General features: G+C 41.1%; 1 protein-coding gene across 1 annotated transcript in view; it reads left to right on the top strand.

Annotated features, from left to right (window-relative positions):
* The window catches only part of GRIK3 (glutamate ionotropic receptor kainate type subunit 3), an 811,677-nt gene that overhangs the window by 575,151 nt on the left and 221,369 nt on the right, over nucleotides 1-15,157 (top strand). Inside the window, exon 9 of the mRNA XM_077295874.1 lies at nucleotides 4,414-4,527. Coding sequence (XP_077151989.1) covers nucleotides 4,414-4,527 — 114 coding nt within the window. The remainder of the gene's footprint in view (nucleotides 1-4,413; nucleotides 4,528-15,157) is intronic.

Below are 15,157 nucleotides of genomic sequence, written 5' to 3'. Positions count from 1 at the left end.
AGGAGGAACCTTAAGGATAAGGGGTATCGTCAGATGCGTAATTTGATTGGGGAGTGCGGACCCATTTGCCACCCGAGTGTTGACAGTGCTATAGAGCCTGACCAAAGAATGGTGTGCCACAAAACGAAGGCAGAAGATACAAAATTGACCTCAGCTCCGAAATCCACACAGGCCTCACCATAGAGAGTATTTGACCCATAGGATAGGGACACCTTAAAGGTTATTTTGGAGGAAGTATCTACCATGTCTACAGAACCTCCACTGATAGACAAAAGACACATTTGTCTCTCAGAATGCCTGGGACACTTATAGGCGTATTGTCCAGCCTACCTGCAAACACAGCAGGTTGGAAGAACACATACTGGATGGGATTTAGATTTCGGCCGAGAGAACTCCATGGACTCTACCAGATTGCTTGCTTGAGCGGTAGATTCCAAAGGATAGGCAAAGTTTGGAGCTAACCGAATCCTTGGTCTACTCTGGGCTCACTCCAACCCATGCTCTACATCAAAGGTGTCAAACTGCATTCCTCGAGGACCGCCAACAGGTCATGTTTTCAGGATTTCCTTGTATTGCACAGGTGATAATTTAATCACCTGCACAGAATGATTCCAGCACCTTGTGGAATGCTAAGGAAATCCTGAAAACATGACCTGTTGGCGGCCCTCGAGGAATGCAGTTTGACACCTCTGCTCTACATGCCACAGGTCAATGCAAGTAGACACTGATATTAAGTCCTCCAGAGTAGCTGGAATCTCCCTAGTGGCCAAAGCATCCTTCACGTGGTCAGTAAAGCCCCTCCAGAATATGAGAATAAGAACCTTGTCTGTCCACTCCAACTCAGATGCTAAATTCCGGAATTGGATGGCAAACTGGATAACCATGGTAGAACCCTGGGTTAATGCCAAGAGTAGAAGTCTGGCGTAGGGGGTAACCTGGGGCCCAAAAAGACCTGTCTCAAAGTGGCTAGAAAGTATGAGGTGCTCCAAACCACCTAGTCTTTACACTCCCACAGTGGCGTAGCCCACTCCAAAGCTCTGTCCGTCAACAAGGACACTACGAATCCCACTTTTGCTCGCTCAGATGAGAAACATGAGGCGAGTAACTACAGCTGAATTGAACACTGGTTCACGAATCCCCTGCAAGCCTTGCTGTCCCCCGAGAACTTCACAGGTACTGTAGGTTAAGATGTAAGATACGGAGCAGAAGTCACCATGGAAGCCCTAGAGACAGCTTCGCTGGGAGCTTGTACCGCTACTGCGGATAGATACACAGCTGAAGTCACCGGCTCAAGTGTGGACAACCTGCCATCCAGCTGCTGGATATACTGCTGTAGAGACTGCTTGTCTACCATTATTAGCCAGACACTGGCGCTAGTATACTGATAGGGTTGGCAGATTGCACTAAATTAATTTAATAGAGAAGTGCAATCATAACTTGGGTTCTACCCTGCAGAGATGATAAACTGCAGCTAATATGAACACTGACGGAGCACACAGTGAGCGATTGCTTGCACACACTAAGTTTAATGCCACTCAGTGAACAGCATATGAAGCTGTGTCACTCGCACACAGAAACAGAATAGATGCTCTGCAATAGAGCTGTGTCACTCGCACACAGTAACGAAATAGATGCTCTTCTATAGAGCTTTGTCACTTGCACACAGTAACAGAACAGAAATGACACTAGATACGTTCCCTGGTAACTTGACAGGGGAATGAAGCCCACTCACGGGGTAAGAACCAAACAGTCTTCACATAGTCAGCAAAAGCACTCAACCAACTCCTCTCTGGAGGTGCTGGAATTCTAATGGCTAGACACCAGCCCTGAATTCATACAGACAAACTCCTCTCCAGAAAACTGGAATTCTAACAGCTTACCGCCGACCCTGAGCACATGCTGTTAAAGACCATACTGATGCAAAGTCACATACACACATATAATGTGAATGATGCTAGCGCACCCACGTGCACCTCGGAGACCCTTTTATATATTCAGTTCATGTCTAGTTGGACAGGACCTTGCTCGCGGACCAATCTGGAGCTGCCACATCACCAGGACAGCTGACGACCGACCACCAATGAGAAGCTGCCACATCACGAGCATGCTCAGAAGGGAAATTTCTGGACATAGCCTCCAGAGCTTCCGTTCGTCGCTGCCTACTTCTGGTTACCATAGACTTGGCTGAAGAGCCAGCAGTAACCAGATGAACAGCACAAGCCTGAGCAAGATGCTGGGACAGACGTCTTTGCTCAGCAGCACCCACAGAAGCAGACAAGGCTTAGGATATAGCCTGTGCAGCGGGAGAATCCTGGTGCCTAACATATTTACTTGTAAAAAATATGGTTAAGTTAAAATAACATATTGTGTGTTTTTTTAAACAAGAGTTTTAAAAACTCTGATGGTGAGATAAAATAGATATTTAATAATTTGTACCTAGAAATAACAAACAAATTAAATAAAAAGAAATAAAACATTCTAGAATCAAAGCCGAGTTAATAAATGCCTCCTTTCTATGCTGTGTTTATTTGTTTCTTTGTCAGTTACTCTTTATTGAATAGCCTAACACACAATTTATGGTAATTGATATAGTACATTGGTTGCTGTTTTCCCAAGCCATGCTGTTTTCATAATCTGTTTGTTGAGTCAACATGAGCTTTCCGTGTATCCATAACAGGGATGTGCAGCTGCATCCTTCAGTCAATAGGTAATCCTATAATAAACTGGATCAGCTTCCATGGAGACTCGGCTTTAACCCATGCAACACTTGAACATGCGATAAGCGCTCTGATGCGCCCACCAATAAATGTCAAATAATGTAAACAAAACAGCGGTATAAACCCGCGCAAGTGGCACATACAGATCTGAAGGCTGATTTATGTACACACTCATCCCAAGTGCTTGCTGCCTTGATTTTCTGCAATGGTTTACTTATATGAGGTTTATGTGACTCACAGTAGTAGCATTTGTTTGTGTTCTCTTTTATACATTTGTGTTATCTGCTGAATGCTTTCTAAAAATACAGACCAAGATGATACATTTGTGTTTTTAAAATGAACCTGGAACTTGGTTTATGCTTCCCAAACCACAGGCAGCATGAATCCTGCCCCTGAGGGAGCCACACATTTGGTGATACATGTGGGGTTTTCTCCTCTATCTTCTCATTGTTCAGTACACAAATGTTTCCATCATGCCTTTGTTTTGACCTATGGTCGATCAGGATTAATTACAAGGTTGTGCTGACAGTATAATATGTATGTTTGGTCACTATTAGGGTTGAGCGACTTTTATTTTTATAGGATCGGGTCGGGTTTCACGAAACCCGACTTTCTCAAAAGTCGGGTCGAGTGAAATCGGCCAATCCTATAAAAAAGTCGGGGTCGGGGTCGGCCGAAACACGAAACCCAATGCAGTGCAATGGGATACTATGGTTCCCAGGGTCTGAAAGAGAGGAAACTCTCCTTCAGGCCCTGGGATCCATATTAATGTGTAAAATAAAGAATCAAAATAAAAAATATTGATATACTCACCCTCGGACGCGCCCTGGTACTAACCGGCAGCCTTCCTTCCCAAGAATGAGCGCGTGAATGACCTGTGGTGACGTCGCGGCTTGTGATTGGTCGCGAGCGGTCACATGGGCGGTCACGCGACCAATCACAAGCCGCGATGTCATCTAAGGTCCTTCACGTGCTCATTCTTAGGAAGGAAGGCTGCCGGTTAGTACCAGGGCTCGTCCGAGGGTGAGTATATCAATATTTTTTATTTTGATTCTTTATTTAACACTTAAATATGGATACCGATTCCCGATATCGCAAACATATTGGAACTCGGTATCGGAATTCCGATACCAGATTCAGAAGATCGCCGACCTCATGGCTGACCCCACACAGGGGTCGAGTTTCATGAAACCCGACTTTGCCAAAAGTCGGCGACTTCTGAAAATGGCCGACCCGTTTCGCTCAACCCTAGTCACTATTTATATTTGCTTGCGATTTTTTGAATTGCCAGTTTAATCCTTACTATCATAATTCTTATTATTATTACCTAATAGTCTCAGCATGTGTATGATGTTTACTGTATCCTGTGTTTTATATGACTACATAGCGTGGACTACAGCTCTATTGTGGTCTGGTCTATTCAGCACTTCACAGTCTTTGGGTTCTTTTAACTGTTTTTAATGTTTTGGCTTGTATTTTTCAATTAACATTCGATATTAATAGGTGATCTCTGTTTTCGGCATATGTCTTTTTCCTGTTGTTCCTCAATATTCCAACATTCCATGTAAACCTGGCTTTGTTCTCTATAAATATTAACTATTCTTGAAATCACCTCCCTGCAAAACATCAAAACATCTCACAATTGACTTATTTAGGTAAGATATGTATAATATGGATATTTGTTATTTATTCGTAGGTGGGAACATGGAACCCCACTGATGGGTTAAACATCACTGAAGTTGCTAAAGGACGAGGGCCAAATATAAGCGAGTCCCTGACAAACCGCACACTCATTGTAACCACAGTACTGGTAAGTTCATTTTTGATGTGCCCAAAAGTGTAGTCTACCATACGTCTATATATGTCTGAAAAAGATGCACATTGTTGGGCTGGAGTCCCAACGTAATACTGCATTTTAGCCACAACTTAGTAGATCCATCAGACCTTCCATATTCAAGCCCTGAAAAAGGGGATTGAGATGCAACCCTAAACGGGGCATTGACGTTATTGAGGTGAACTATGTAACTTTATGTTCTGTCTGGCCCAAATTTCAGCAGTGTCTACAAAAAGCCACAAAAGCATAATCAACCATGTTTTTGTGCCCACCTCAAGAAGGTGAACATGGTGTAAAGAGGTTATGCAAAGGATAAAGTGACTCCATTTGTCTCATAATAGTCAATAACCTCATTGAAGTTTGCATCTGAATCACATTTTTCAGAACTTGTCACAAACGTGATGTGAACTTGGCTTAAAGAGAATCTGTATAGGGTATTAGATACCTCATCTGAGAGAAGCATGATGTAGAGAAAGAGACGCTGAATCGTATGGTGTATAACTTAGTTTACCGGGTGCAGCGGTTCTGACACAATCAGAATTTTTTGATTTAGCATGAAGCAGGGCTGAAAAGCTAACCTCGATCACACTGGGATCTACTGTATATGTACACTACCGTTAAAAAGTTTAGGGTCACCCAGACAATTGTGTATTTTCCATGAAAACTCATACTTTTATTGATCAAATGAGTTGCCAAATGAATTACAAATCTAGTCCAGACATTGAGAAGGTTTGAAAAAGAGATTTTTATTTGAAATAATAATTTTCTCCTTCAAACTTTGCTTTCGTCAAAAAATGCTACATTTGCAGCAATTCCAGCATTGCAGACCTTTGGCATTCTAGCAGTTAATTTGCTGAGGTAATCTGGAGAAATTTCACCCCATGCTTCCAGAAGCCCCTCCCACAATTTGGTTTGGCTTGATGGGCACTTTTTGCGTACCATACAGTCAAGATGCTCCCACAACAGCTCAATGGGGTTGAGATCTGGTGACTGCGCTGGCCACTCCATTACAGATAGAATACCAGCTGCCTGCTTCTTTTCTAAATGGTTCTTGCATAATTTGGAGGTGTGCTTTGGGTCACTGTCCTGTTGTAGGATGAAATTGGCTCCAATCAAGCACTGTCCATGGCGTTGCAAAATGGAGTGATAGCCTTCCTTATTCAATATCCCTGTTACCTTGTGCAAATCTTCCACTTTACCAGCACCAAAGCAACCCCAGACCATCACATTACCTCCACCATGCTTGACAGATGGCGTCAGGCACTCTTCCAGCATCTTTTCAGTTGTTCTGCATCTCACAAATGTTCTTCTCTGTGATCCAAACACCTCAAACTTGAATTCGTCTGTCCATAACACTTTTTTTCCAATCTTCCTCTGCCCAATGTCTGTGTTCTTTTGCCCATATTAATATTTTCCTTTTATTAGCCAGTCTCAGATATGGCTTTTTCTTTGCCACTCTGCCCTGAAGGCCAGCATCCCGGAGTCGCCTCTTCACTGTAGATGTTGACACTGGGGTTTTGCGTGTACTATTTAATTAAGATGCCAGTTGAGGACCTGTGAGGTGTCGATTTCTCAAACTACAGACTCTAATGTACTTGTGTTGCTCAGTTGTGCAGCGGGGCCTCCCACTTCTCTTTCTACTCTGGTTAGAGCCTGTTTGTGCTCTCCTCTGAAGGGAGTAGTACACACCATTGTATGAAATCTTCAGTTTCTTGGCAATTTCTCACATGGAATAGCCTTCATTTCTAAGAACAAGAATAGACTGTTGAGTTTCACAAGAAAGTTCTTTTTTTCTGGCCATTTTGAGAATTTAATGGAACCAACAAATAAAATGCTCCAGATTCTCAACAAGCTCACAGGAAAGTCAGGTTTATTGGTTTGCTAATCATCCAAACTGTTTTCAGCTGTGCAAACATACTTACATAAGGGTTTTCAAGGGTATTCTAACCATCCATTAGCCTTCTTACACAGTTAGCAAACACAAAGTGCCATAAGAACATTAGAGTGATGGTTGTTGGAAATGGGCCTCTATACACCTGTGAAGATATTGCATTACAGATGAGACGTTTGCAGCTAGAATAGTCATTTACCACATTAACAATGTATAGAGTGTATTTCTGAATCATTTAATATTAACTTCATTGGAAAAAAACTGCTTTTCTTTCAAAAATAAGAAAATTTCTAAGTGACCCTAAACTTTTGAACGGTAGTGTACATACTCTATAAACAGTGAGTTGCTTATCACAGGAGGGGGCAGAGTTGGCATTGCAAATGCGCCAGCTAGTCAGAACAATGATAATATCCTAGTTATAAAACCTTTTGTGTAAGTAAACAACATCACACAGCCTGACATGTGACACATTATTGAATTCTGTGCTTTAACCCCTACCTTATACTGTCCTCATATTACATCACAAAAGATTGCAGACAGATTCCCTTTAATAGTGAATAGCTCAGTCAAGGCTCTGTCAGGATTTGCATCAGAATTCTGTTTTTTGGGGGGATCTCAATGGAATTCTCAACAAAGTGCTTAGTATAGGGTACTGCATATGTATCAACCAGAGGCATAGCTAAGGTTTTGGTTCAGGGGGGGGGACTTTTGAGGGGGCCCTTGATCAGAAAGCCCTGATTACAACTATGGTGGTGCACCCTAATTATGGATGTTGTATAATCTCAGCAGATGGTCCCGCTGTTATTAATACAAATCTCTATACAAAGTAAAAAACACTGATATTACTGCCATATAGTTACCATATATTGGTAAATACCAGGTCTGCAGAACATATAAGAGATTATGGTACAGTTACAAATAGTGACTTACTACTGACGTTCTTTCTGATGGAGTCATTCACTTTTCTATCAGGTCCAGACTGACATGAGCACTTCTTCAGCCAGGACTCAGCTACAGAGATTACCACAGAGACTTACCTGTCTTCTCACATTTTAGGCAATGTCCCCATGTCTCCCCAACCTGCACAATCTCCTTATCCTGCTGAAATCCCAATGCTAAGCTGCTGTTGCCATATAAGTCACTATTACTGCACCTGCATTGTGGTACTAGATGGTAAAGCAATCTATAATAATGCAGTCACCATAGGCCTCTGTATAGTATAATGCACTCCCCACAGGCCTTCATATAGTATAATGCACTCCCCATAGGCCTCCATATAGTATAATGCACTCCCTATAGGCTTTCATATTGTATAATGCATCACATAGTCCTTCATATAGTATAAAGAACTCCCCAGAGGCTGCCATATAGTATAATATACTCCCCACAGGCCTTTATATAGTGTAATGCAGTTCCCATAGGCCTTCATACAGTATAATGCATTCTCTATAGGCTTCTATGTAGTATAATGCATTCCCAAAAGGCCTACATATGATATAATGCCTTCCCCATCAGCTTCTGTATAGTATAATGCATTGCCCATATGCCTCTATATAGTATAATGCATTGTACTGACGTCATTGTGTCTGTTATCAGGGTCTGCATCATTGACGTCAGGCATAGAGGGGGGTGATGGGAGAGGGACCTTGTCGCTCCCTTTATCCTCACTGCTATCAACTATATTGGTATCTAGCTGATGCAGTTAAACTTGTGATGACTGATGGGTGGCCCGCTGCTGCCACCGGGCCCCCTCCTGTTCAAGGGCCCCATAGCGTCAGGTTGGAAGTGCACAGGAGATCGAATCTTCCTACTCTGCCCCATAGTGTAACTGTATAGGCAAGCTTGCCACGTCTATAAAGTTAAAGTAGCGCAGCTCCAGGTGGGCCCCATCAGAGCGCGGGACCCAGAACGACCACCCCCTCTGCCCCCCCGGTAGCTACACTACTGGTATGAACCTACCTGTTTGTATTTAAAAAGGTTTTCTGGGATTTGTTTTACAGTTTGACATGAGAAATCTTCTCAAAAGAAGAAAAAACATTGCTAACTATGTAATCCCCCTACTTTCCCAGAGCCACTTCAGTTATGTTGGAAATTCCCAATATCCTGCAACAAGGATGCCCTGATTGTGATGGGGTTTAATCATATGGAAAAGCTACTGAATAAACTTCTAGATGTGTGACTTCCTATTATATTTTGCCTTTTCTCAATGCTGATTTTAATATGAATTCTTCAAGGATGGATATATGACCCATGCAGCAGTAACCCCTTTGGAACAGCAATTTCACAGCTCACAATGTTCCATATCGAAGACACCTCAAGCCACAGAATCGATTTAGAAAAGAAGCTGATGCCTTCAAATACAAAGCCTGTCCATTTATAGTAATAAATAAGGAAAGAGGCTGCAAGAAAGAGCCTTATGCATTTAAGAATTATCCCAACGTGAAAATGTAAAAAGCAATGTACATTACACGATTTTAAGAGCTACAGCTATTAAAGTATGCATACTGCTATTCCATGACAGCAGAAAATTAATAGCAGCCTATGATTTATAAAAGCTGTGGGCGCTCTAATAATTGCATATCTGCATTTTATAAATACATTACTATAAATACAATTTTAGTTCTTCTGCTAGAGGGCAGGGTGTACACAGATGTACACAACGTATTTTATGCAGACACATTACGTCTCTGTTCTATGGAGCTTACCATTTAGTTCTGCTGTCTGAAATGCAATGACCTTCACAATGTCACAAGTGTAGGTAAAGAAAGTGGCACAGGTAAGAGTTAACCAGGTAGAAAAAGACACAATTCTGTATTCCTCTATCCTGAATGTTATCCTTTTTCTTACATATGTATGAAAAGAAGAAATTATTTAGTGAAAGGAAGTTTATTAATACATTATTGTTTGAAATCAGCAAATGTTGGAACTTATACATGAAAAGCATCAATTCAAAAATTAGTAAGTTTTGTATGAATCAATATCACATTTGAATATACAATAAATTTAAATATATCTTATTAGAAAATATTAGCTCCGTTCTCTACTTATGAGTCATTTCTTCCCCTCTCCGTCTCGTGCACTCATCACTTTAAAAAATAACTAAAATCCTTTTTGCTGTAAACAATACAACTGCCAGCTCACTGAAGCTGACAACTGAAGCCTATACAGTATACAAAGGTGAGGTAGGAGTAGAGTAAGATGAGAACAAAAAAATCGCAAACACAAAGACCCATACTGCTGCATCCTAGCAAGAGATTCATCTCCCATCAGAGCTAGATTCACGTCTTCAACGCTCAATCCCCTTTCACATAAAGGATTGCACGAGCAATGCAAAAAGCTCAGTACAGTCAATTGTGAGAAGCAAGCACACTATCTTTGACATTTATCTCAGAATTTATTTTAAATATTGCTCTGCCTTGCTGCTGCTTTCTAATGCATTATGAATGAAGAAAATGTGTAATTGCAATTTAAATGCAACAGGACTGATATCACTGATCAATCATACTGAGTCTGACATTGCTGCTGACACTTCTCTTACCTCTCTTTCCCCCTATCATTTGAATATATGTATTATTCACTGACTACTGCACTAATCTTCTTTGCTGCTGAAGTTGTACATCACATTACTGTGTAGAGGATTTGTCTAATTTTTTATGACTTTTCCTATTGCTAAGCTGTCAGCTCAGATAAACTCTTTTTATCCTAAATCACCCTAACATGACTGTTACATTCAATGCATAGGCTATTGGACCAGCTATGATTTTCCCTCCTTATTGGTGGCATTATACCATGCCCTTGAAGTCATGTCAGTCTTCACTAAATTCATTAAGCGGTGCACTCCACTTAATGAATTTGGCTTATTGTCTCAGTGACATGCGCCTCCATGCTTCTTGCCACACATATTACTCCAGTTAATGACTAGAGTTATATTTCTGGCACACGAAATACAGCCACTTTTGAATAATTTGACAGTTGCGCTTAGCCACACCGCTACCGACTCAGCTTCTCCTAACGCCCGCCCATTTTGGTAAAGCTGCCTGAAAATTGTTTGAAAACATCAAAAGTCACAATATACTTGTGCAATTTTCATATTGCACATCCATTTTTCAAAAGTGTTTTATGCCAGAAAGCTGGAATAAATACTTTGATAAATTGTGACAACAATTTTCAAATTAGTGATTAAAGTAGCTGAATAAGGATAATACAATTGTATTCCTTTTAACTGCCCAGCCTTTGTCTTGTAGTATATTTGTAGGAGTTAAATCTATGTTGTTCTATTTCCGGATTCATGTCTTTTCAAAAAAATAAAGTGCAGTGACCAAAAATACCATGTACCTAAAGCATAAGAATATTGTGAAAGGGAATCTATCACCAGAAAAAAAATATGATTAACCTGCAGATATTGGGTTATTTTGCTGGTTAATAAGTACGTCTTTAACCTGCTCAGAGACTGCACTTAGCTGAACGCTGCTGGGAGAAAATTAACTTTATTTCCTCTGACAGGGATGCGATTTCGGTCACAGAGGCGGTGCTGGTTCAGTCACCGCGTTCCCCTAAGTGAAGGCGCGGGTCAGATTAATAATGCCATATCTGCAGGTTAATAGCATGTTTTCTGGTCGCAGGTTCTCTTTAAATAGTAAAATGAAGTTTCATTGATAACAGTGAATGTACAGTAGGGGAAATAAGTATTTGATCCCTTGCTGATTTTGCAAATTGCCCACTGACAAAAACATGAACAGTCTATAATTTTATGGGTAGGCTAATTTTAACAAAGACAGATAGAATATTAAAAATAAAAGCCAGAAAATCACATTGTGTAAATTATATAAAAGTATTTGCATTTTGCAGTGAGAAATAAGTATTTGATCCCTCAGGCAAACAAGACTTAATACTTGGTGGCAAAACCCTTGTAAGCAAGCACAGTAGTCAGACATTTTTTGTAGTTGATGATGAGATATGCGCACATGTCAGGAGGAATTTTGGTCCACTCTTCTTTGCAGATCACCACTAAATCATTAAGATTTTGAGGCTGTCACTTGGAAACTCGGAGCTTCAACTCTCTCAGTAAGTTTTCTATGGGATTAAGGTCTGGAGACTGGCTAGGCCACACCATAATCTTAATGTGCTTCTTTTTGAGCCACTCCTTTGTTGTCTTGCTGAAAGACCCAGCCACAACCCATTTTTTATGTCCTGGTGGAGGGAAGGAGGTTGTATCTCAGGATTTTATGGTACATGGCTCATCCATTCTCCCACTGATGCAGTGAAGTATTCCTGTGCCCTTAGCAGAGAAACACTCCCAAAACATAATGTTTCCACCTCCATGCTTGACAGTGGGGACAGTGTTCCTTTGGTCATAGCATTTCACTTCCTCCAAACACGGCGAGTTGAGTCATCTGACCACAGCACATTCTCCCAATCGCTCACAGAATCAACCAGGTGTTCATTGGCAAAATTGGCCTGCACATATGCCTTCATGAGCAGGGGGACCTTGCGGGCATTGCTGGATTTTAAACCTTTACGGCGTAATGTGTTACCCATTTTTTTTTTGTGATTGTGGTCCCAGCTGCCTTGAGATCATTAACATGTTCCCCCCAGTGTAGTTTTATGCTGATCTCTCACCTTCCTCATGATCAAGGAAACCCCATGAGGTGAAGTTTTGCATGATGCCCCAGATCGATGTCGATTGCCAGTCATTTTGTATTTCTTCCATTTTCTTACTCTTGCACCAACAGTTGTCTCCTTCTCACCCAGCGTAATACTTATGGTTTTGTACCCCATTCCAGCTTTGTGCAGGTCTATGATCTTGTCCTTGACATCCTTATAAAGCTCTTTGATCTTGTCCATGTTGTAGAGGTTAGAGTCTGACTGATTAATTGAGTCCGTGGACAGGAGTCTTTTATACAGGTGACTGTGTAAGACAGATGTCTTTAATGCAGGTAACAAGCTGATTAGAAGTGTCTAACTGCTCTATAGGAGCCAGAACTCTTAATGGTTGGTAGGGGATCAAATACTTATGTCTCACTGCAAAAGGCAAATACATTTATATAATTTATACAATGTGATTTCCTGGATTTCATTTTTGATATTCTGTCTCTCAATTTTAAAATTAACCTACCCTTAAAATTATAGACTGTTCTTGTCTTTGTCAATGGGCAAACTTGCAAAATCATTAAGGGATCAAATACTTATTTCCCCCACTCTATCTGTAGGCTTGCAGTTGCCCTTGAAACTCATATCACCAATCATCATCAATAATATAGATAATTGATGATAGTTGAGTACCCCCGTTAAAGATTTTGCTTTGAGATCCAAGAGCTTCAAATTATGCCAATCCTGCTATATGGAAAGTTTGTCTTAAAGCCAGAGTTGGACTGGGACTTAAATGTAACCCTGGCATTTTGAAAGCATACAGACCCATGCTGTCTGCACTTATGGAGGTCTCTTACAAATATATAGTGCAGCCTGCCGAATCCTAATGACTAGTGTTGAGCATTCCGATACCGCAAGTATCGGGTATCGGCCGATATTTGCTGTATCGGAATTCCGATACCGAGATCCGATACTTTTGTGGTATCGGGAATCGGTATCGGGATCGATATTAATGTGTAAAATAAAGAATAAAAATAAAAAATATTGATATACTCACCTCTCCGACGCAGCCTGGACCTTACCGATGTAACCGGCATCTTCCGTTCCTAAGAACGAGCGCTTGAAAGTCCTTAGATGACGTCGCGGCCTGTGATTGGTCGCGGAGCGGTCACGTGACCGCTCCGCGACCAATCACAGGCCGCGACGTCATCTAAGAACTTTCAAGCGCTCATTCTTAGGAACGGAAGCTGGCGGTTACAACCAGGGCGCGTCAGATGGTGAGTATATCAATATTTTTTATTTTAATTCTTTATTTTACACATTAATATGGATCCCAGGGCCTGAAGGGGAGTTTCCTCTCCTTCAGACCCTGGGAACCATCAGGATACCTTCCGATACTTGGTGTCCCATTGACTTGTATTGGTATCGGGTATCGGTATCGGCGATATCCGATACTTTTCGGGTATCGGCCGATACTATCTGATACCGATACTTTCAAGTATCGGATGGTATCGCTCAACACTACTAATGACGTGTAATACACAAAGGATTTGGGTTTGCTTGCTGGTTCCAGCAGTTGTTGAGATTTGCCTACTTGCTGCTACGTGCCTGCTAGAGTCTCAGCCACATTGCTCAGTGTTCTATTCTACTCCACACATATCTATGCAGATATGTAAATCACATATATGCGATTATGTGTAGAGATGGGCTAACCCGAACAGTAAAGTTCAGGGTCCGTACCGAACACCTACATGACTCTGTGTTTATTTACAATATAACTATAGGATTAGTAATAGAGAGGTGTCTACAAGACTAACCCGTGGGCATGTTGTAAAAAAACAATACAAAGGTGACATCAACCCCACACAATTAACACCACTTGCCACCGCTACAGGGCAAGTGGGAGGAGCTGGGCAAAGCGCCAGAATTTTTGCATCTAATAGATGAGCTTTTTCTGAGGCAGCTGTGGGCTACTATTTTTTGGCTGGGGGGGCAATATCCATGTCCCCTTACCAGCCTGAGAATACCAGCCCCCAGCTGCCTTTTAATTATTTATTTAAATAATTTTTAAAAATATGGCATGGGGACCCCTCTATTCTTGACAACCAGCCATGAAAAAGATGGCAGCTGACAGTTGCAGCCACAGTAATTTATTTATTTATTTAATTATAGCACAGGCACTGGCTGATGAATATTCCCATCAGCCGGCACCTCTTGCTGTTATTAGCGGCAGCAGGCATAGGCTAATGGAGTAGCAATCAGAGGCAGTGTTTGCTGCACTGTCATGCAATTGATGTTCGGGCCCTTCCATTTATGTGAATGGGATCCGGGTTCGGGTATTGTTCTGATACCCGATCTGAACGTTTTTTAACTGTTCGTCCGAACCCGCTGGACCTCAACATCCATGAGCTTGCCCATCACTAATCATATGTCAATCAAGTGGAAATGGAAAGCGGAACTGAATCCTAACAGTGTGTAAATTATATAGCTTTACGATTTGCCAAGCTATAGTGCTTGCCAATAATTTACTTAACCCTTTTTACAACCATGAGTGGCATCAATATTGCAATATAATAGACAAATAATACCACCAGTCCATAATCAAATATTACCAGCATATACAGTAGTGATAGTATTGATCATTAATCAGAACCACTAGGGATGATATTATCACCATACAGTGATCATATCATGGTAATATCAGTTCCATACCAAGGATTTGCCGACTATACAGTGGCATGTAAAAGTTTGGGCAAAAAATGGAAAATATATTTTCATATTTTACATTTTAAAAACTACAAAAAGGAAAATGGGCTATGTAAAAGTTGGTGAACCCTGCATGGTTAGTACCTAGTAGTAGCATCTTTTGAAAGTATCACATCTTGTAAATGCTTTTTGTAGCCAGCTAAGAGTCTTTCAATTCTTTTTAGAGGAATTTTCATCCATACTTCCTTGGAAAATTCTTCTAGTTCTGTGAGATTCCTGGGTCGTCTTACATGAAATGCTATTTTGAGGTCTAGCCACAGATTTTCAATAATGTTCAGATTAGGGGACTGTGAGGGCCACTGTAAAACTGTAAGCTTGCACCATTTGAGGTAGTCTACTGTGCATTTTAGCGTGTGTTTA

Source organism: Ranitomeya variabilis, chromosome 3, assembly GCF_051348905.1.
Source record: "Ranitomeya variabilis isolate aRanVar5 chromosome 3, aRanVar5.hap1, whole genome shotgun sequence".
NCBI lineage: Eukaryota > Metazoa > Chordata > Amphibia > Anura > Dendrobatidae > Ranitomeya > Ranitomeya variabilis.
Note: the sequence above shows the minus strand (reverse complement) of the source record. Positions and strands in the feature narration are given on the sequence as shown.